The 22343-nt window shown below is 28.7% G+C and overlaps 2 protein-coding genes across 6 annotated transcripts; both read right to left on the bottom strand.

Annotated features, from left to right (window-relative positions):
• Nucleotides 1-927: 927 nt before the first annotated feature.
• On the bottom strand, nucleotides 928-7974 carry LOC126847023 (uncharacterized). Of its 5 annotated transcripts, none has more exons than XM_050586979.1 (13): nucleotides 7850-7974; nucleotides 5964-6075; nucleotides 5664-5764; nucleotides 5427-5453; nucleotides 5271-5297; nucleotides 4852-4899; nucleotides 4528-4557; nucleotides 4348-4380; nucleotides 3780-3845; nucleotides 3430-3462; nucleotides 2001-2027; nucleotides 1627-1710; nucleotides 928-1282 (listed from the first exon to the last, which is right to left on the bottom strand). In XM_050586979.1, exons 1-13 carry the CDS (start codon nucleotides 7881-7883, stop codon nucleotides 975-977), a joined length of 930 nt encoding a protein of 309 aa, XP_050442936.1. In that variant the 5' UTR covers nucleotides 7884-7974; the 3' UTR covers nucleotides 928-974. The 5 variants fall into 5 exon arrangements, with proteins under 5 accessions (XP_050442936.1, XP_050442934.1, XP_050442937.1 ...); XM_050586977.1 differs by having other exon boundaries at nucleotides 928-1285; nucleotides 7850-7969; XM_050586980.1 differs by lacking the exon at nucleotides 7850-7974 and adding an exon at nucleotides 7333-7357 and having other exon boundaries at nucleotides 928-1285.
• A 539-nt stretch (nucleotides 7975-8513) lies between these two features.
• Nucleotides 8514-21852, bottom strand: LOC126846123 (uncharacterized). The gene is made up of 12 exons (XM_050585297.1): nucleotides 21753-21852; nucleotides 20867-20893; nucleotides 19924-19950; nucleotides 19344-19391; nucleotides 19003-19032; nucleotides 18824-18856; nucleotides 18250-18321; nucleotides 12229-12255; nucleotides 11970-12017; nucleotides 9764-9787; nucleotides 9248-9334; nucleotides 8514-8827 (listed from the first exon to the last, which is right to left on the bottom strand). Exons 1-12 carry the CDS (start codon nucleotides 21847-21849, stop codon nucleotides 8514-8516), a joined length of 834 nt encoding a protein of 277 aa, XP_050441254.1. The 5' UTR covers nucleotides 21850-21852.
• Between the last annotated feature and the right edge of the window lie 491 nt (nucleotides 21853-22343).

Genomic DNA, 22343 nt, shown 5'->3' with positions numbered 1-22343 from the left:
ATAACAATTTAAAAAAAATTGCAGTAATTACAGACTGTAGATATTATTTTAAATAATAGTGATAATACCATTAGCTAAGAAAATAATAATAAACAACCCAATCTAACCTCACCTTAAGGGGCCTCTAGATTTATTGAAGCGTCCTGTATAGGTACGCACTTTGTCAATAAAACTTAGCGTTCAACCAAAATGTGTTAACTCATAATATTAACACAGCAAAGCGGTATCTTTTTTTTTTACACCTTTTTTTCTAACGCGTTAAGGCTATGTGCTTGCTCGAAAAAAAAATTATGTTTCTACTTATAACAGTAGATATGTTCCTAATAATAAAACTGTTTTAGATTTAAAACAATATTTTAATTCTTCATTGGACGTCCTCCAATATAATGAATATAGAGGCTGCTGTAAGACACTTTAAAATCACACCTCCCAAAATATTGTTACCAAAATGGAAAAAAATTACAATGACCTTAAAATATCATTGTATGATAAAAACCAATAATGTTTTACATGGGTCGTTTGTTTCATAATTTTAGACAATTTTCAATAAGTCAGATGGGCTATAACATGATGACCTCTTCTTAACACTTATTTTAATGTTTTAGATCAAATTTTTTTGAACTTTTGGTGTTGGTAGATAAATAATTAAAAACACAAATAGTGGAGTGTAATATTTCTTTTTCATCATCTTAATTTGGGGTAACGTCAAATCGAATCTCACGCGGACATGTGTCAAATGAGTTATGTTAAAATGTCTTAGACTGTTAATTTGTAATTTCTTATTTCTATTGATTTCTAACTTCTTTCCTTTATCCGCCCTTGCTGTGGTAGTGTTAATGCTATTAATAAATATACAATGACAGTATTGATTGTTATAGTTTATTAATGAATATCATTTTATTGATATCAAAACGTATAGTAGATAAAACAATAATTTAAACTAACATACGAGCAACATAAACATTCAATTAAATTTACTCCTCGTTTGACGGACCTGCACCTGGCACTTCTTGTGTTTTGCTTTCCCAAGGTATGAGTTCTCCTTGCTCTGATTGGAATAATGTTTTATATCCTTGTGTGGTGTCATAGACATCTCGAAATAACTCCACTGGTGGCAAGTCTCTAACAGCGTTGCCACTGTCCCTAAGCCATACTAACGGAATTATAATGCAAGTACCGTTATCATTACATTCTGCTTTGTTTTTCAACTGATAATTTAGCGTGAACTTGATTAACCCGACCAATACACATTTAATGTTGTTTTCCACGCACATTCGATCGTCTTCTGTAACATTATAACATAATTGAATAGAAGAAAAAATTATTAAATTTTATACATTTATAACGAAGTAATAAAAACTGAATAATAGGGCGGCTAGACTTCAGAGTCGGGGCCCTTAAACCTGATTTTTCAATTAAAATAAAAAACATGTTTCTACACTCATTCAAAAGCCTTTTTCCAATATTTTTATATTAAAACAATTTTTGTTGGTGTTTACATATTATACCAATTACGCATAAGTTGAGTTATATAGCAATGTTTGGGTATGAAGAAGGATAACTGTACAACTATATTTTAGTTCTAAGCATTTTAACAGTAGCAATTAATATTATAAAAACGCTTACTCAATCTGTCATTGAGAATATAACGGAATGTTGAATTTAAATGATTTCTTCTTATCGCTCTCTCCGAGTCATAGGGAACTTCGCCTATAATACCATACATATTAGACACATTATGATAAATTATTATATAATTTATAGTAAAAGTTTTTAACACCGTTATCAAATGTATACCATCCTACGTTTATATTGTTTATTTAACATAATAATATAATTTAAGGGGATAAAATTCCAATCCGAAGAACCGGTTGATTTGTAAAATAGAAATTTGATAATTCCGGTTATAATTTTCATTCCTAGTACACAGTAGGTATACAAGTCTCCACAAATATATTCGGATAGCGACAATTACAAAATATAGCATTCAATATACTTACCAGTAAAACGAGGCAAGCTTTGTAACCCTATAATAATAAAAAAAAAAATGTTAAAAAAGTAAACATTTGGGTTGTAATGTTGGGCAGTAGATAAGAGAACTGAACAGAGAAAGAGAGCGGAGATGAGTATGCTAAGATGGATGTGTGGAGTGACTAGGGAAGATATAAATTATAATTTCAAATTATAACTAAAAAGAAAGTTTTTAGTAGTTGTATTAGGTAAAACCTTACCTAGGAGAGACGTCAACACAGTTTGAGGTTAGTAATGGACTAAGACAAGGGGATGCGCTTTCTCCTACACTTTTTAACCTAGCCTTGGAAAGAGTAATTAGAGAAACGCAAAAATGTAGGGAAATGGAGATGCTTGCAGGGAATACTTTGTTGGCATACGCTGATGACATCGTTATCCTCGGAGAATCTAAAGCTGAGTTAACAACAAGTACTCTTAATTTGTTGAAAAATAGTGAAAAAATAGGACTCCGAGTTAATGAATTTAAAACAAAGTATATGATTGTTACGAGAAAGCTGACAATTATGCAAAGTCTCGGGATTGGACAACATTTATTTGAACAAGTTGAAGATTTTAAATATTCGGGGGTTAATATAAACCAAAGAAATGACACGCACAATGAAGTTGGGCTGAGACTTGGTTCGGCAAATAGAGGATATCACACAATGAGAAGCATGTTGTCATCAAGATTACTATCAAGAAAAACTAAAACGAAGCTGTGTATAGCCTACCTACGCCCTATTGCGATGTACGCTTGTGAGACCTGGTCGACAACAAGAGGCGATGAACTAAAACTTCTAATATCCGAGAGGAAAATATCGAGAAAGATATATGGTCCCATGCTAAACCCGGAGTCAGGAAGTTATGAAAGAAGAAAAAATGAGCACACTGAGAGCGTTTTCAATGAACCAACCATACAAGCATGTCTGAAAGCTAAAAGGCTAGAGTGGGCTGGCCATGTATGGAGGGCAAAGGATAAGCTAATTCATAAAGTACTAATCAATAAACCCAACGGAAAGAGGAAGGCCCCGTCAGCGATGGCTCGATAGAGTAAACAAAGATCTGGAAAGCTTGGGAACAACAAAAATTGAAGATGCGGATGATCGGGAACTGTTGGGGGACGTGGTGAAAGCGGCAAAAGGCCTTCAGGGCATGTAAGCCAAAAAAAAAAAAAAAAATAGTATAAGTTTTAAAAACACCGTTATCAAACGTATACCATCCAACGTTTATATTGTTTATTTAACATAATAATGTAATTTAAGGGGATAAAATTCCAATCCGAAGAACCGGTTGATTTGTAAAATAGAAATTTGATAATTCCGGTTATACTTTTCATTCCTAGTACACAGTAGGTATACAAGTCTCCACAAATATATTCGGATAGCGACAATTACAAAATATAGCATGTCATATACTTACCAGTAAAATGAGGAGATCTTTGTGACCTTAAAACTAAAAAAAAAAAAAAAATTGTTAAAAGAGTAAGCATTTGGGTTGTAGTGTTGGGCAGTAGACAAGAAAACTGAACAGAGAAAGAGAGCGGAGATGAGTATGCTAAGATGGATGTGTGGAGTGACTAGGGAAGATATCAATTATAACTAAATTTTAAATTATAACTAAAAAGAAAGATTTTAGTAGTTGTATGAGATAAAAATAACCTTGCTATCTTAAAGCTACTAAAATAACAGTAATTTAAGGTAACCCAGAGTCTTAAAACATTAAAAGTCTTGACTACAGTTTTCTATTGGACATAATATATGAACAGTTACCTAGAATTTGTCTCAATTTTCTTTGTATTGCCCTTTCATTGTAGTACATTTTTGAATACATCGAAGCTGTAATCAAAACATCAAATTTCTAATAAAATTTGTTTTTACATTTAAAATGTCTCGGCCTACCTATTTATTATTTTTTACAACATAATTGTTTTAGCTAAAATAATTAAAACTCATTTGAGCAATAATAATTTAATAGAGATGATGGCCACCGAGAACCAGTTTTCAATCAAACTTGTTTATTTGTCAGTTTAAAGCGTTCAAATTGTACAAGTTACAAGTTTGTTTATGAAGTATTTAAACGTTAATAACTATTCACATACTAACGTATGTAATTATTATACAACAAAAAAAAAACAAATATATACATGTTCCTTAAAAATTAATGATTAACTAAAAACTACTTAAAAGAAAAAAATTGATCATTTACAAAAATAACATTCAAATCCAAATCTAATACTAATAGAAACAAATAATCGTTAAATCAATTAATATCGAAAAAAATACATAACAACTTAACTTCATTAATATAATTGTTATTAATTATTATTTAAAAAATTACCGTTCGCAAGCAAGCCGCTCGATATTTCATCACCTAAAAAATATACTATATTTAAAGAGGTGACACATAAGCTATTTATTTAAGTGTTCGACAAAGGCCAATTTTATTTACATATTAGTATTCACGCCTTACAAAAATTTTAATCACCTGATGGTATTATAATAACGTATTATAGTTTACCTGACGGGTAAATGAATTCCGCTATTCCATCTGGAATAAATATAAATAATTTGTTTAAAAAAAATAACTATAGTGTACACTAACGCATATTAACGGGTTGCAATTAACGCTAATGAATTAATACAAATTTAACGGTTCCGTAGACATCATACTTTATTGAACCATTAAATGTACTAATATTGTTTGCAATGTGACTATTTTGCTCTTGAATACAAATTTATGTGCAAAACAATAATAGCTAAGTAAATATTATCTATCGGTTTAATAATATATTGTAAAAAAGGTTAAAACAAATAATAATATTAAATGTTCACATAATAATACCATATTCGTATTTAGTTATGAGATGTGTAACCAGTTCGTATTTTTCATCTGTAATCAAAGCACAAAAACAAAATATTATGAATGTTAAAAATGACACCTTGAATTAAGGGGATTGATAGAGGTCTGGTTTAAGAAGCTTTTTTTAGGCAATATTTAAAAAAAAAAAGGTTTTAATAAGTTTCGACCATGTCAATTAATTGTTCGGTTAATTTATACAAGCTTCTAGGTATTGTTTTTATTTTAAACAATTTTTTCTATGAGTAAAAGGCATTATGGTTTATTTTAGACCAAAAAAAAGCCAGACAAAGTTTCGACTACACAAGATGATACAATTTCAATTTTGTAAATAGATTCGAGTTTATTAATGGCCAACTTCATAGTATATTACATACTACATTATTAATTATACAAACACTCACCATCGTTTAAAATAGAAATCATATGATCTAAACACAAAACAAATTTCGTATATTTAGAAAAAACCATATGCAGTGAGGTTAAAGCGATCATAAGAGACTGTGGGGATATAATGATTGAAAACTGCCTAAATAACTTGAAACAAAAAATAAACTCACTGGTAAGGAAAATCTGTCTGTGGCAATCTGGAATAATAGTATTATGGTAAGTTTGTAAAATATAAAATAAACATATATAAAGACGTATAAATTAGGTAGAACTATTGACAAACTTAATATTTTATTTGTCAGTTAATTTACATAGAAACGTTATAAATTATATTATAATATCTTAAAATTATTAGATCTATAAGTAAAAATAAAAAATTGTATAAATAATTATTAAAATATGTATACATCCTTGCGTTACGCATTTTGTATTGTTTATGGAAATGCCAATAGTCAACATAAACAAACATAATACTTGTAGCTTAATGTTAGTCATTTTCAATAGATATCTAAAAAAATAACAGTTGAATGTCAATTTCAATAGTAATATGTAGTTAAATTTATAAAATATTAATTTTTTATCCGAATCATACATTTTGTGTATTGGTGGCAGATTGAATAATATTGATTTGAGATGGGTAATATTATGTCTAACGTGCGTATTCTTAAAACTATTTTTTATGTTTTAATAGCTTAATTAACTACTACCTGTTATCTTGTTGTGTTGTTGGGTTCGTCAACGTAAATGAACAAAAATATGATGGTGCAAAATTAATGTTTTTACCTTCTGTATAAAAACAGCGTAGATACTGATATTTTTCTGTGAACAAATAAACAAACTTTTAGCAGGCTAAAAAAATGTATAATAATTTATATTAGGACATTTGCTGAAGGTTGGGTACAGAAAAATAAAGTAATAATGAAAAATAACCAGCACAGTTGTGTCGGGTCGTCGTGTGGTCGACGAACTCAACTTAAGGCTGCAGAAATTATTATATAAACAGGTGATACAATTGTTTTTGTTAGATGTTTTTCATAAGGTATATAATTTATACATTTGTAAACGATGTTTGAACTAGTATTACAAAAACATTGAGATTGGTGCATTTGTATATGTATTTAACGCGGCCGTTCAACTAGTATGTAAGGTAAAAATAATGCGGGCGATATAATATAGGCGTTCAGTAAATACTAGGCAAATTTCGAGACATTTAGCATTTTAGATTTCATTGACATTAATTCTGAGGCGCTAAAATCGGAAACAAATTTTGAGCCAAAAAAATACTAATCCAAATCAAAATCTGTGCCAGTTACTTTGGCTTTGGCTTACTTAACTTAGTGTAGAAGAATTGATGTTTGTGTGTCCTGTGTCAGATACTTTGAGACTCAAGAGTAAAAAACACGAATGAAATGTCTAGAGGTCAAAATGTAAATAATGATGTTTAAGGTCTGAAAATCAGACTGATTAAAAATCTTGAGTGGGACATATAACACATTATACAAATTTCTCAATAATCCGTACTCTACCATTTTTTTTTTAATAAGGTAAAGCGTAAACTTAAAAAAAAAAAATGGAAAAAGCATACTTTGACTGAAACTAGTTAGGAACCCGGGAAGATATGCGACTTTATAGGTTTTTTTTTTTCAGTATCTGAACTTAAAATCGCAATCTTGTTTAAATCAAAATTTTTATGTAACATCTTCTCTGTATTAGGTACTCTATATTTTCAATATAAATCGTAACCTACAAAATATATACTTTAACTTCTTTGAATTGGTAGTGTCAATACCTACTTTTTGTCGATATTTGCAGTTAAACATATTTGTACGTGCTAGAGAAACTCAGTCGAGACGAAACTCATTCGAGGTCGAATTAAAAAAAAAATTGAAAAAATTTAAGAAGTTTTCCGGATGGGCGTAGAGTAGGCAACCGAACGTGCACTACCTGGGTGGCGCCGTATTGCTATGTGAATAGGCAACCACACCGACGCACACTGGGGCAAAAGGCCTCCGAAACTGGCAAAAAATAAATTTGAATTTAAACTACGAAAAATTTAGCAGCATGTAGTAACATTACCTTATTATATTATTTTTGTTTGTACGATAACACGGTCAAATAGGTCACGCTATTTTAGTAACATGATTAATTTATTGCTCGCGACCAAAATATGATATTATGGTACTTCTTCCCGGTCCTTTCACCGGGGCAAATATCGACGAAAAAAATGTTTTACATGTTGTTAATATTATTCCATTTTGTTTCTATTTTGAGATATTATCTAAATAATACATTTTTCAACTACGAAACCTTCGACGTCCGGTATGTAAATATTTTATTGTCCATTTTTTGTTTGAGATGATTTACAATTTATATTTTACAGATAGATTCTAAAAACGTTTAAAAGTTTTTAGTTATGTTCTGAAGTAGATCGTGTGCCGAACGTTTGTTTTTCTATTAACTATGAGTTACAATAAAATAAACAATAATTTTATTAGTTTATAAATAGTTCCGCATTTTATTGTATTATATTTTTTGCCAATTTTGGAGGTCTGTGTACGGCGGCAGATGATCGGATACCAAAAAGTGTACTCACTCGAGTGTGATTGTTTCACAACAGGATCGACCATCAATGTCGACCAGCACGTTGATTGAGTTGGACGTAATGTCACGGTGGATACAACAACAGGTGGTTTAGATAAAATGTATACTTATCGTGTATCGTTGCCGTAATGGCGGCACAAAACACAGGCGAACGGAGAAAAAGAAAAGTACAATTTTGAATTGTACGGTTTAAAAAAACGAAAAAAAAAAATGGTGCGCACATGACTCATGAGTATGCAAATCCAACAACAACAACAACACAACGGTAAATATAGGTATACCGCATAATAACCGAACATGATAGAGTGGATAGCATGACGACCTTTGTCATGCTGTCACGTTATAAACAGTACCTATTGATATTGTGCTGATCAAAATATCACTCAAATGCAATAACATTGTACAACAACGATAACGATAAATATAACATAAATATACGGGGCGGTATTCAGAATTTTTATGTTACACCTGATTTGTTGACCATATGAAAGTACTGTTTTGTTATTGTACGCTATAATAACAATGGTACAATGGCAGTATTGATTGTAATAATAGTTTATTAGCGAGTACAATTCATGTTGATATTGAAACGTTTAGTAGATAAAACAACAATTTTTAATCAATATACAAGCAACGTTAATATGCAGTAATATATTTTACTCCTGGTCCGAGGGGTCTTCTCCGGAATCATCTTGCGTTTCGCTATCCCAATATACGAGTTCTCCTTGTTTTCGTAGGAATAAAGTTACATGCCGTTGTACGTTGGGGAAATATTTATCTTGATATGTCTCTATTACTGGCGGAATTCTAGATAAAACGCCAGGTTCCGTAATCCACTCTGTCGAAGTTATAATGCAACTGCCGCCATTACATTCTGCCTCGTTCGTCAACTGATAATTTAGTGTGCGCTTGATTAACCCGACCAATATACATTTTTTGCCGTCGTCATTCTCGCACATTCGGTAGCCTTCTAAAACCATACAGCACAATGTAATTGCAAAATAAAAAAAAAATAGTTAAGTAATATAAATTAATGACAAGAAGTAATAAATAAACTTAAAAAGTTACTCCGGATCTAAGTCGTAAAAAAACATTTACATAACATGCTTTCGCTTGAATGGCGAGGTTGCTACTCGCTGGACTTTAAAGACTATAAGACTATGTCTTTGGAGTCCGGACATCTAAAATTCGATTTTTTTTATTTTCAAAACCACATTGTTCTACTCGTTTAAGAGTCTTTTTTCAATTTTTTTTTTTTTTTTTTTAAAGACTTTGTTTCGGTTAAGTTGTATTTGTATGACAAAGTTTGGTTTTAATGGCGTAACTAGACAACTAAGTTTTTGTTCTAAGCAATTTAAAAGTAGCAATAAATATTATAATAAACACTTACTCAATGTCTCATCGAGAAAATCGTTGTATGCTTTATTTAAAATGTTTCTTCTTTCCTTTACCTCCGATTTCCAGGAACCACGTTCGCCTATTATATCATACACACTATGATAAATAATAATGTCTTTGATTTTATTTTTAACATTAAAACATGTAAATTGTAGACAAGGATTTTCATCTTTTTTAAGTGACCATTATTAATATGGTCTATAGTCTATTTTAAGTACAATGTACAACTGTAATATTTACGCAAATACTGTCTTAATTATTCTGGAGAAAATAATTATTTGGAATACTAATATACCTTATATAAACCATTTTTTATGGTGCACATTGTACACAGTAGAGATGCTACTGAAATCCTAATTCGACAGATTATAACTGGATAATCAAATACAATTTGTTTTTAATTTTTTAATCAAAATTGTATAATACAGTTAAAAAACGTAAACCCACAAGTTTATAACGTTTATTTTAAACAGTTATAAATCTTACAAAGTATAACATTTATACTCACCGAAATGAACTGTTTGTTCTGCCCCTGTAATTAAAATAATTATTTTTACAACCAAGCGTTGAAAAAATGTATACATGCATAAATTATAAATCTTTATAAATTTAACATGACTATTGAAAGTTAAACTTGCTGAACCATATATTGTAATTAAAAAAGATATTAGAGCGAGAGCAACTATAAGATATCCATTTACACTAATTTATATCAATTGGGAAGGATGTGTAATTCACTCTACAAGAGAACTGAGTCGTCATAGGTCTAAATGATAGTAGGGGACATTTTTAGTTGGTCTGTAAACAATAACATTTTAGAATAATATAGGGAAATATCGTTAATATACAAAAGGAAAAGATTAGGAGCTAAATGAGACTCTCTTGAAGCATACCGGAAGCAGCTTTAAATATTTTAGAACAATAATTTCTATACTTAACAAATTTGACGCAGTCTGTGCAATACGAATAGAGCCACGATAGAGAGAGAGTTATATAGCAATAAGGAAAGTTAAGCTGGCGTATAACATCAGCCGGGAAGTTATTTCTACTAAAGGAACAGTTATTTAAGGCTTAGAAAAGTCTATGATTATTATGAATAAAAATATATTTTACAAGAATAATACAACTTTTAACACACCGTAGAATGCGTGTATAAGTGACCTTAAGTCTTAAAACAATAAATTACCAGTTACCTATGAGAGCTATAATATGCTTTCGAAGTTCCTTTTCAGTGGAGCATATTGCAGCGTATATTCCATCTATAATCAAAACATTGTATTGTATTTAATACAATTGATTAACTTCGTATTTAAATTTGTTATTAATTGTTATTACGTGTAAAATTTATCGGCCTACCTATTTTATATTACACATTTGATATATTTTACATTTCTTTTTTACTATAACTCCAAATAAATTGTTTTAGGTAAAATGATTTTTAAACTCATTTGGGCGAATAATAATTTAATAAAAATAATGATCGACCAACGATAATCAGTGTTTAAATAAAACAAATTATTTGTCAGTTTATAGCGTTCAAATTGTAATTATTACAAGTTGCAAGTCTTATATTAGTTAATTGAACGATAATAACCCAACGAGTATACAATTACACATCCCATACAATTTACACATTTTATTTGTCCCTTAAAAATTAATGATAATAACTTGACTACTAAAAAGAATAAAATTTGATAATTAAAATAATAACATTTTATTTGAAAAATGTTTTAAATCAACACTGTTATATATTAACAAAACAAATGTATACAATCATATTTTAAAATTATTAGCTATCATAAAACATACGTTTTTATTTTAAAGATAGGTAAAAATAATTTAATTATTTTTAAATCGCTAATAGAATTAATATCGAAAAAAAATAAATCACAAAAAGACTCAATCAATTTACATAGTTTTTATTAAATGTAAGGTATTATTTAAAAAATTACCGTTATTGTCTCTGTTTTCCAACAACTTAGTACCTAAAAAAGATATTATATTAAAAGAGGTGCCACATCCTCTGTTTAGTTAAACGCTCGATAAAGGCCACTTTTATCAAATTATTAATTTAAAAATACATGTTTTATTGTAGCGAATTTGCTTTGATAAAAATTTACCAGTTTGCCATATTTATAGAAAACTCGGGAAATGTAGAAAAAAAAACCATTTACTGTAAAACTACATCTCTAGTATTGACAATTAAAATTATGGACATACGGCGTTCTCTGAATAGATTTGTAGTTCTGACTGAACAGTAACTAACTAAAAAAAAAACGATATCACCTGATGGTAAAAAAAAAGTTTTATAGTTTACTTGGCGGGTAAAGGAACTCCGTCAATCCCACTGAAATAAAATAAGAATAATTTAAAAACTAAAAAAATTAGGGTTAATATTATACTTGCCGGTTACATGAACATTTATGAATCAATAAAATTTAAACGGTTCCTTAGACATCATATTTGATTGACCCAATAAGTGTACTGATATTATGTGCAATGTGGTTAAAAGACATATTGTTTATTTTGCTATTAAATACCAATTTATGTGCAAAACAATAGTAGCCAAGTTAGGTTAGGTTAGGTTAGGTTTTATTTTATAGTACAACGAAAATAGTTGGTAACCAGTAGCAAATTAATACATTACATATTATTGTATTGACAAGAAGATTGCTCTTAAAACAAAAATAATAATAATATACAAATAATAATACCATAATTGTTTTCCTTTATGAGACCTTCTATCAGTTGATATTTTTGTCCTGAAATCAATAGTCCAAAAAAAAAAACATTAATGAAAACCCTTAGTTTAATAATTATTCAATAATTAATTAAGTATTAAGGTGAGGTATGCAGAACACGAGTAGGAAAATCTAAATAGTAAAAATCTTAAAAAAAAATTGGTTGGTTAAAAATTGTTTTTATTTAATTCTAATATACTATATATAACTGATTATACAAACACATACACACCATCGTCAAGATCCCTCATTAGATTGTCTAAAATCAAAATGAGTTTTGTATAATTAATAAAAATAATATACAGTGAACTTGACATACATATATATATATATATAATACCAACATATAGGTGTGTTTATTCTAATTGAAAACAATAAAATTTCTTAAAAAAGAAAAGCTTCCATGAACTCAAGAAAAAAAATGAAGGCTGAGTCACCGGTCTACAGGAATTATTATCTATCACGAATCTCTAGACAGTAGGTTCAGACTAGTACGGTCCAAACCAAGCACAGTATAAACCAGCACAGTAAGGAATTATTGTACATAAGCGAATAGTAGTATTATTAGTAAGTGAATAAGTAAGGTCAAGTGAAAACTACAAATATCGATAAAATCATTGTACCCAAAGACATTTATGTGCTTAAAAATCGATTTTTAGTGTTTTGGATGGATACGATTAGGGTTGATCATCTGTCTATAAAAATGTATTGCCATAGTTACCCATGTATCGTACTTAACAACAAAATAAAAATATTTTCATTACCTGTTGATTCACTCACACATAGCAATCGCGTAATTGACTAAGGTCAAAGTTTAATTACCCCTTTTTCGGGGTTTTCCTTAACAATAAAAAGTTTGAACACGGATTTTTCCAGAAAGTTGTATATGTTATAGTTAAATTCTAGATCTACCTTAGGTCTAATTTCCAGACCTTAATTTAATTCCGACTATTTTTCCAACAGTCCCTATTTTTAAATGGCCTAGAAGGTGTTATATTAAATTTTAAATGTCGAAAGGGGGGAATTTGATGAATGGAAATTATAGATTAAAAAAAATAGTTTTATCTAACTTGCATGAACAAGCTATATGTAAAACATAGCGCAACACAGAATTAGATAATGACATAAATGAATAGTTTTTCAGTTAGTATCTTATGTCGTAATGTTACAAATTTCCAAAATAACTTCTAAATAACTTCCAAAAAAATACTCACTTACATCATAAATCATCCACCGACATTCTGGAATAACAAATTGTAATATCATAATTTTGTAAAATATAAAATTAATTTTGATAAGGCCAAGTACAAAAAAAACTTCTGGATTTCAGTACAAAAGACTTCAAAGTTGGTCAAACATAATGTTTTCGGGGGCTTTAATTTTAAATTTAATTCCAGTTTTCTAATATACAAATTTAAAAAACTAAAAATCGTACATAAATTTAATAAGATCACTTCAAAATGTACAACGTGTTTATGTTTTAATTTACAATACCTAAAAAAACGCAGTTTTTTGGCAGTTAAAACAAATTATTTGTCTCGATTTTTTTCCAATTTTATAAGTTGTTATAGATCTCATAGCTATCTATAAAAATTCTACCTTCTAACTAATCTTCAACTAAAAAGTACTATAATTGCGAATTGAAAACACAAAATACAGATAGCCTTCCGCCGTGACGGGGTTGGGAAATAGTTTTAATTTAAATTTGAGGCTATTGGCGTGTGAACTTTTTTATCTTTCAAACCTTCCCCTCCTCCCAAGGGGCAAGATACCAAATATATAAAATATGTAAACTATAGAGTTACTACTCGAATAAATTTGTACAGTGGGTACAGACTAAAAAAAAAAAACACAAAATTGTAAGACCAATAGTATCTAAATTCCACATCGAAGCTAAAAAAAAAAAAAATAATAAAAAATAATTTAAATATTTAGGTTATACCACTTCGCGTTTCGCATTTTGTATCGTTTCTAACAGTGCAAATAGTAAACACAAGCAAACATAATAACACTTGTAGCATGTTGTTAGACATTTTCAATTGATATCTAAAAAAAAAAAATAGCCGAATGTCAATTTCAACTATACGAGTAGTTAAATTAATATATATATATATATATATATATATTAATTTTATAAAATTACAGAACCGTAACATGGACAAAAATAACAATATTAACATCCGTTTGGGTACTGTACACGAGAAGTAGAAAATATAGTATTTTTGTTTCTAGATATTGTTCTTAAAAAATGTCTATCCGAAATATTTTGTTTCTATCCGACGATATTGTATATTTACATTTCCTAAACTTTAAGTAGGGCTTGTCTACGGTAGGAATTAAGTAATTTGCCCCAGTTATTGCCAAAAACGTTAAATATATATTTTACATTTTCATCAAAGAAAGTCTTTCGAAGTTCTATTTACATTCATGTAGTCCATATGGCCATATCATTTTGACAAGTAGTAAAATTCGATTCTGTGACAAAAATCAGCATTAATGTTTTTACACTCAGCCCAATTGAACTTTATCCGTTTTATAAAACTAATTTGGCAGTTCGACCCAGACCGAGATAAAAATATATTATTAAATTTTTATCCGAATCATACATTTTGTGTATTTATGGCAGATTGAAAAATATCGATTTGAGATATATAATATTATGTCTAACGTGCGTGTTCTTAAAACAATTTTTCATTTTTTAATAGCTTAATTAACTACTTATATTACCTGATATGTTGTTGTGTTGTTGGGTTCGTAAACGTAAATGAACAAAAACATGATGTTGTTGCAAAATCAATGTTTTTACCTTCCGTTTGTTTTTTAACACGTATTTTTTTTTTACATGACGTAGATAGTGATATTTTTTTTTGAACATAATATAAAAAACTTTTAGCAGTTGAAGTAAGTTTCAAGTTACTTTTAGTAAGTTCAGAGTACGTGTTATGCTCAAGCGACTCACATTGGTATTACCTTATGCCTTTCGAAACTATTGAAAAAATATACATATACAGTGTAATTTTTTTATCATGGGCCACTCAAAATCTTATAGGGTTTAATGAGAAATTAAAATGTTTTTTTTCATATTGTTTTTATACAATGTGATCACAATTTTTCACAACTTTTTTTGATTTTACCCAACTTAGTTTTCTTGACAACAACTTTTGAATTTTAACTGGTCGTTAACCAGTTTTGGATAACTATTTTTGAAGTTATTGAAGTTTCAAGTTTAGGGCAAGAGGAAAGGTGGAGTGTAGTAATCTGTTTTATCTGCTCGCACTTCCCCTCTCATCCTAACATTTAAAATCTTATAATTTTGAAAATAGTTGTCCAAAACTGGTTATCAACCAGTCGAAATGTTTAGTACATTTATTAGAAATTTAAAATGTCAATAAAATATATGCGTTACCATTTAAGTTTTCAAAGCTGCTATCAAAAAACTAAGTTGGGGGGGGGGGGGGTAAAAACAAAAACCTTTTTGAAAAATTGAGATCACATTGTATAAAAACAACATGAAAAAAAAATTAAATTTCTTATTAAACCCGGTGAGGTATTGTGTGGGCCATAATAAAAAAATCCCCCTGTATATATATAAATATATATATATATATGTTAGGGTGGTCCTTAAAAAGTCAATTTTAGAAATTTAACCTCGACGCCCCCTAAAAAGTTACTAAATACAATAAAAATAAGAATAAAAAAAAAACAAATTTGAAAAATATTAATTTTCACCCGTGGGTTGAAGCTTAAATCCCATTTAAGCTTAAATGGGATTTAACATTGTCAAAATTGCTACGAGAAAATAATTTTTTCCGATAACATTCTAGATAATGTGCCTGGAGGATGTCGCTTGGGCCAGAAATCTAATATTTGAGTGTATCATCATTTTTGGTAACCGAGTACAAAAATGAACAGCCTCAACTAGGTCTTATACGATGTTCAAAATAAAGTTAACAGTGATGTAATAAGTTTAAGCCACAATCCTAGCAAAATAAACATTTTTGGCAATACTGTTATCATCACATAACGTTATCTGCTGTCCCCACCATATTCTTTGGGCATCAGTCATCACCCGGCGGTCGGGCTGACCTCTAAATTTCTAAGTTAAAATTATTTTCTTTAATATAAAACGTAAGACAATCCCATCTTTTTGTGTTCTCTCTTGTTTGCAAATTAGCTAAAAGAGTGCTAAAAAACGCTATTTTTTTGTTAAATTTTCATTTTCTGGCAGCAATTTTGACAGATATGAAATTTTGGGTATGGTGTACGTGTTCAGCAGACTCCAAGCAATAAAGCCATCAAAACTTCAGCTCAAACTTAAGGGTAGGAAAAAAAATGTGCATTGATTTGTGCACAAGTGTCGAAATCCTATGTCATATCCCATTTAAACTTTAACCCATGTGGAGCACGGGTTAAAATTAATTATTTTTCAATTTTTTTTTTTTATCTTGTTTTTAATGTATTAGATACTTTTTAGAGGGCGTCGAGGTTGGAATTTAAAAAATCGAATTTTTATGAACCACCCTAATATGTATAATATATAATGAAACATTTTTAATTTTTAATTAAACAACAATATTTGAAAGGGACGAATGGTGCAGTGTACTATTGTCCAACTTTAAAGGGAATCTTACACAAACATATTATGTCACATGATCGTTAAAATATTCTAGACCGTTAATTTTTAATTTATTATTTATATTGATTTGTAATTTCTTCCCTTAGTTCCGCCCTTGCTGTGGTGGTATTCTGATATTGTCTGATATAATAGTTATACAATGGCAGTATTGATTATAACAGTTTATTAATGAATACAATTTAATTGATATCAAAACATTTACTAGATAAAACAATAATTTAAACTAGAACACAAGCAACGTCCATATGAAATTAAATTTACTCCTCGTCTAAGTGGTTTTATTCGAATACCAATAATGTTTCATAACATCCTTCTGTGGTGTCATAGACATCTCGAAATAACTCCACTGGTGGCAAGTCTCTAACAGCGACGCCACGGTCCCTAAGCCACATTAACGGAATTATAGTGCAAGTACCGTTATCATTGCATTGTGGTTTATTTCTCAACCGATTATTGTTTGTGCGCCTGATTAACCCGACCAATGCACATTTCATGGTTTCGTTGTTCACGCACATTTCAACGTTTTCTATAACAATATAACATAATTGAATAGAAGAAAAAAACATAAAAAATTATACATTCATAACGAAGTAATAAAAACTGAATAATAATTAATAATGGGGTGGCTAGACTTCAGAGTCGAGGCCTCATGAAACCTATTTATAGTTTGAAACCAAAAACGCGGTTCTTTGAAAAATAAATACACTCATTCAAACGCCTTATTCCAATATTTTTATGTTAAAACAATTTTCGTTAGTATTTTTATAATATACTGATTACGCTTAAGTTAAGTTATACAGCAAGGTTTGGATATGATGATGTAACTACACAACTATATTTTAGTTCTAAGCATTTTAAAAGTAACAATAAATATTATAAAAACGCTTACTCAATCTGTTATTGAGAATATTACGGAATGTTGAATTTAAATGATTTCTCCTTATCGCTATCTCCGAGTCATAGTCTCCACCCACGCCTATAATATGATACAACTTTTGATAAATAAAGTTGTCATTAATTTTATTTTTAACATTAAGGTTATACTATGTTAATTATAGACAAGAATTTTCAGCTTTTTCAGCTGACCATAATTAATAATTTGGTATATTATTCTACGTACATTATACAACTGTAATACTGTAATAACGAAAATACTACCTTAATTGTTCTGGAGAAAACAATTATTTGAAAATATATTAATACACCCGTATAGATAATATTTTATGGGGTAAATTTAACACAGTAGGGATGCTACTGAAATCCTAATTGGTTCAATGAATCTGGATTAATCATAGAAAAATAAATAAAATCCGAAGATCCAAGTGCTTTATAAAATATGACATTTAAAAATCCGGATATTATTTCCATTTCTGGTACATAGTAAGTACTCGAGTCTCAGCTAATATATTCGGATAGTAACAATTACAAAATATATCATGTTATGCTTACCAGTAGGACCACGTCTTGCGAAGCCTTTAATAAAATATTAAGAGTTTTACAAATGCATATTTAATAATTTTATGTAATATATCTTATTTAAGTTACTTTAAGTTTTTTTTAAAAACATTAAAAGTAATCACTACCGTTTTCTAATAGGCACAATGTATTAAGATTTACCTAGGATTTGCACTAATTTCAGTTGAATTGCCCTTTCATTTCTGTATATTCTATGATACATTAAAGCTAAATCTATAATCACAACATATTCCTATTAACATTTGTTATTACATGTAAAAATTTTCATCCAGTGGTGTCAGGGCATAGTGGGGATGGGGAGGTCTCAGGATTACAGGAATAATTACAACTGAAAGTGATAAAATCTCTTCTAAAGTTCTAAAGTTCTTAAAATTCTTCTAAATATCTTGAAATTACAAAAATCCAAAAAATTACATTCCCCGTAGGGGGAACCTAACCTAACCGTAGGGGTAAGTGGCAGATGGGCTATAATTTAAATTTGAAACTACTGGTGTGTAGTGGCATATAAAATAAATATTCCTTATAAATTTCAACTCAATCCGACTCTTCTTCTCGTAATTATAACCACTAAAAGATGAAACTTTAATAAAACTCTAAATATAGAAATAACTTTAAACCAATGAAAGAATTATTTCGAAAAAAATATCACAAATCAACTTTATTGATATTATTAGTTATTATAATGTATTCGTTATTATTAAAAAAAAAAAAATACCTCTCGCTCTTCTGCCTGTCATAAACCTAGAATCTAAAAAATATATTATACTTTACAATATTATTAAGAGATATAATGTCCGACGCATAATTTTAGTATTTCTGACTAATGAAAATTTTAATCACCTAACCAAAAAAAAAACCCTGTCACCCGATGGTATACAACGTATTGTACTTTACCTGGTGGGTAAAGGAATTCCGCCATTCCATCTGAAATAAAATACAAACAATTTGCTTGTTAAAAAAAATCTATAGTGCGTGCGGGTAACAATCCTCAGACATCATGTTTCATTGAATCATTAAAATGTACTGATAATGTGTGCAACGTGGCGAAAGGAATTGATTAGTTTGCTATTAAATACCAATTTATGTGTAAAGTAAGAGAAGCCAAGTAAATATTAACGGTTTTACTTTACAGTACAACGAGAATATCAAAAATATTCGGTAACCAATATCAAATCAATACCCTACATATTATAATATTGTAAAGAAAATTTGATTTGAAGCAAAAATAATAATACCATATTTGAATACACGTAAGAGATATTCAATCAGGTCGTATTTTTGATCTGAAATCAAAGTACAAAAACAAATTACTAATGATTTTGTTGAATAAACTTTTGTAATGGCCATTAAATATTCAATTAAACATTAAGGCGAGTTGGGCATAGTACATAGTCTATAGTTTTAGAGGCCTGAAGAAGTTCTAAGTAGTTACTATAATAATTGTTACATAGACTTTGTATATTATTCTGTAGTAACTAGTATACAAAAATCTAAAATATCAACTTGTTGTGTTATCACTTATCAGAGGTATATGTATATTAATTTTTACCTGTTTTAATTTAAAAAAAACAAATACTGTATTATTTGTATTTTCTTTATACTTTTCTGAAATTGTTTTATATTTCATTGTAAAATAGTTAATCTATAGGTAACCTACAAAAAAGCAATTACTAATTTACCAGATTTTAGAGTTTAGAATGTGTCTATTTTTTTAAAAATTTATTATTTACGCCCAACTTCATATTTGCCGTATAATTACTTTTTATTTTTCTCTTAATTATAATATACTATATTATTAATTATGCAAACACTCACCATCGTCTAAAAGTGAAATCATATGGTCTAAAAAACAAAACGAATTTTATACAATTAATAAAAACAATATACAGTGAGGTCGAAGCGATCATAAGATACTGTCGGGATTCTGTGACATTGAAAACAATGAAATCTCTTTCAAAAAACCTTAGAGACACACACAAAACACACTGGTTTTACTATATAAATACAAGAAAACCCCATCTCATTTCCAACAGTCTCTTATTTTAGATGGCCTACTAAGGTGATATCAAAAGTTCTTGTTTTAAAGACACGTCAGTTCAGTAATAAAATATAAATAGCCAGTTATATTGACAGGCAATTTTTGTTGTTTGTATTTAGAATAATGTGTGAAGTTATTTAATGTAAATTATTAAGAATTCCATCAAAGGAAAAACAAAAAAAATATGCAAGGAACTAAATAAAAAATAAAATGCCTTTCTAGTTTTACAACTTTTAAATTTATCAACTTTATTTTTATCCGATTTATGGCAAAAGTTTCATAAAAAATTACTTTCGTAGAAGTAATTTTCTGGCGTATCTATTAGATCGATTAAAATTTATTTTTTCATATGAAGCTTACTATTTTCTCTATGGGAGCTAAAATGTTTATTTTGATTTAGGAACTAGAAAAAGATTTATTAAGAAATAACTATAAGAAAAGTAAAAACATAAATTATTATAATACTATTTCAAAAACAAAATAAAAAAACCGAAAAGAATTTAATAACTAGTCTGCTAACCAGTCAATTATTAATTAACTGAATACTGAAATTTTATGAATGGGATTCATAAATGAAAACAAATAGTTTTATCTAACTTGCAAAAACATGCTGTACGTAAAACATAGCACAATACAAAATATCATAATGATATAAATGAATAGTTTTTCACTTAAATATTATGTCGTAACGTTACAAAATGACTTAAAAAAAAAACTCACTGGTCTTAAAAATCTGCTTACGACATGCTGGAATAATAATATTATGTACTATCATATTTTTTACAAAATCTTAAAGCAAATCTGTTGTTCAACACAGTCCGTCGCAAAAGTTTTAAGACTAATATTTTTAAAATTTTACTAGTGGTGCTATCTATCCCGCAATATTTGATCCACATAAAAAGATTAATAAGATTAAAAAGTTCCACTTTCTGACTAATTTTCTACTAAAAAGTGCCATAATTATTGCAGATTGATATCACAAAATTCACCGCCTATTAGGGTGTTGGCAAATAGGAATGATATACATTTTTTAGGTTGGTAATACTGATTATTATCATTGTTAACAACAACAAAAACAATTTATAAAAGATCGATTATTATTATACTATCAGTTTGTATAAAATGTAAAATTAGTAAACAAAAATTTAGTATATTGTTAATAATTTAATTTTTTTTATTAATAATTAACGTGAGGTGGAAAGTGTTTTGAAATACTTTTCATCATTCCAATAAATAGCTTCAATAGAGGTAAACCAAATAAATATTGCTTATGCATTTCAACTCGATCCGATCATTTTTGTCGAAATTATAGCTAGTCAAAGTTGAATATTGAAAACTCGTAGTTATAGTTATTTTTTTCCTCCATCTTAGGGTTAAGGTGTGATTTTTTTAAAACTTTTACCCTCCTCTCTCAACGGGGATGTCCAAAAATATAAAATGTGTGAGCTATATAGTTGCTACTCGAAGAAATTGGTTCAGTATGAAACATTTTACAGTAGGTACAGAATAAAAAAAAAAAAGACATTGTAAAATCAATAATATTGACCTCTAAGCATAGAAACCAAAAAAAATGTAATGAAAAATGATTAAAGTATTTAGGTTATACCTTCTCTTGGTACGCATTCTATATAGTTTATAACAATGCAAATAGTTGTAAACACAAACAAATATAAAACTTGTAGCTTATTGTTAGTCATTTTCATTCGATATCTAAAAAAAATAAAAAATAGCCGAATGTCAATTTCAAAAACTATACGAGTAGTTAAATTAATAGTGATACAAAGTTAGATTTCTAAAATATTTATGTAACACAAAATTCTAGCAAAGGTACCTTGAGAGTACTTGCAGATTTCATCAGTATAAGCAGATTGAAAAATATTGATTTGGGATAGGTAATATTATGTCTAACGTTGTTAAAACTATTTTTTATTTTTTTAATAGATTATAATTACTCATATTACCTGTTATCTCGTCGTGTTGTTGGGTTCGTGTACGTAAATGAACAAAAAAAAAAAAATGTTGGTGCAATACCAATGTTTGTACCTTCTGTATAAACATGACGAGACACTGTTATTTTTCTTTGAACGTATAAAACACTTTTAGCAGAGTAAAAAATGTACAACTATAACATTGTACATTAATGTATACTACATTGCATATTATTGAAACATTTTCTGAAAAATAAAAAAAATGTCAG

Source organism: Adelges cooleyi, unplaced genomic scaffold, assembly GCF_023614345.1.
Source record: "Adelges cooleyi isolate 19-005CV unplaced genomic scaffold, UGA_ACOO_1.1 ACOO_flye_CR_arks_rails_tigmint_CR_PRNA_9, whole genome shotgun sequence".
NCBI lineage: Eukaryota > Metazoa > Arthropoda > Insecta > Hemiptera > Adelgidae > Adelges > Adelges cooleyi.
This window is presented reverse-complemented; position numbering and strand designations above follow the sequence as displayed.

Bases quoted from the DNA above. Each gene is read 5' to 3' on its own strand.
- LOC126847023 (XM_050586977.1), bottom strand. From the start codon at position 7,883: ATGGTCGATCCTGTTGTGAAACAATCACACTCGA. The intron at 5,298-5,426 runs GTGAGTTTATTT...TTTTGTGTTTAG, and splicing joins CAGACAGATTTTCCTTACCA to ATCATATGATTTCTATTTTA. The intron at 4,558-4,851 runs GTATTATTATGT...TATTTATTCCAG, and splicing joins CATAACTAAATACGAATATG to ATGGAATAGCGGAATTCATT.
- LOC126846123 (XM_050585297.1), bottom strand. From the start codon at position 21,849: ATGAAAATGACTAACAATAAGCTACAAGTTTTATATTTGTTTGTGTTT. The intron at 18,857-19,002 runs GTAAAGTACAAT...TATATTTTTTAG, and splicing joins GGAATTCCTTTACCCACCAG to ATTCTAGGTTTATGACAGGC. The intron at 9,788-11,969 runs GTATTATTATTT...TTTTAATTACAG, and splicing joins CATAAAGGAAAACAATTATG to GGGCAGAACAAACAGTTCAT.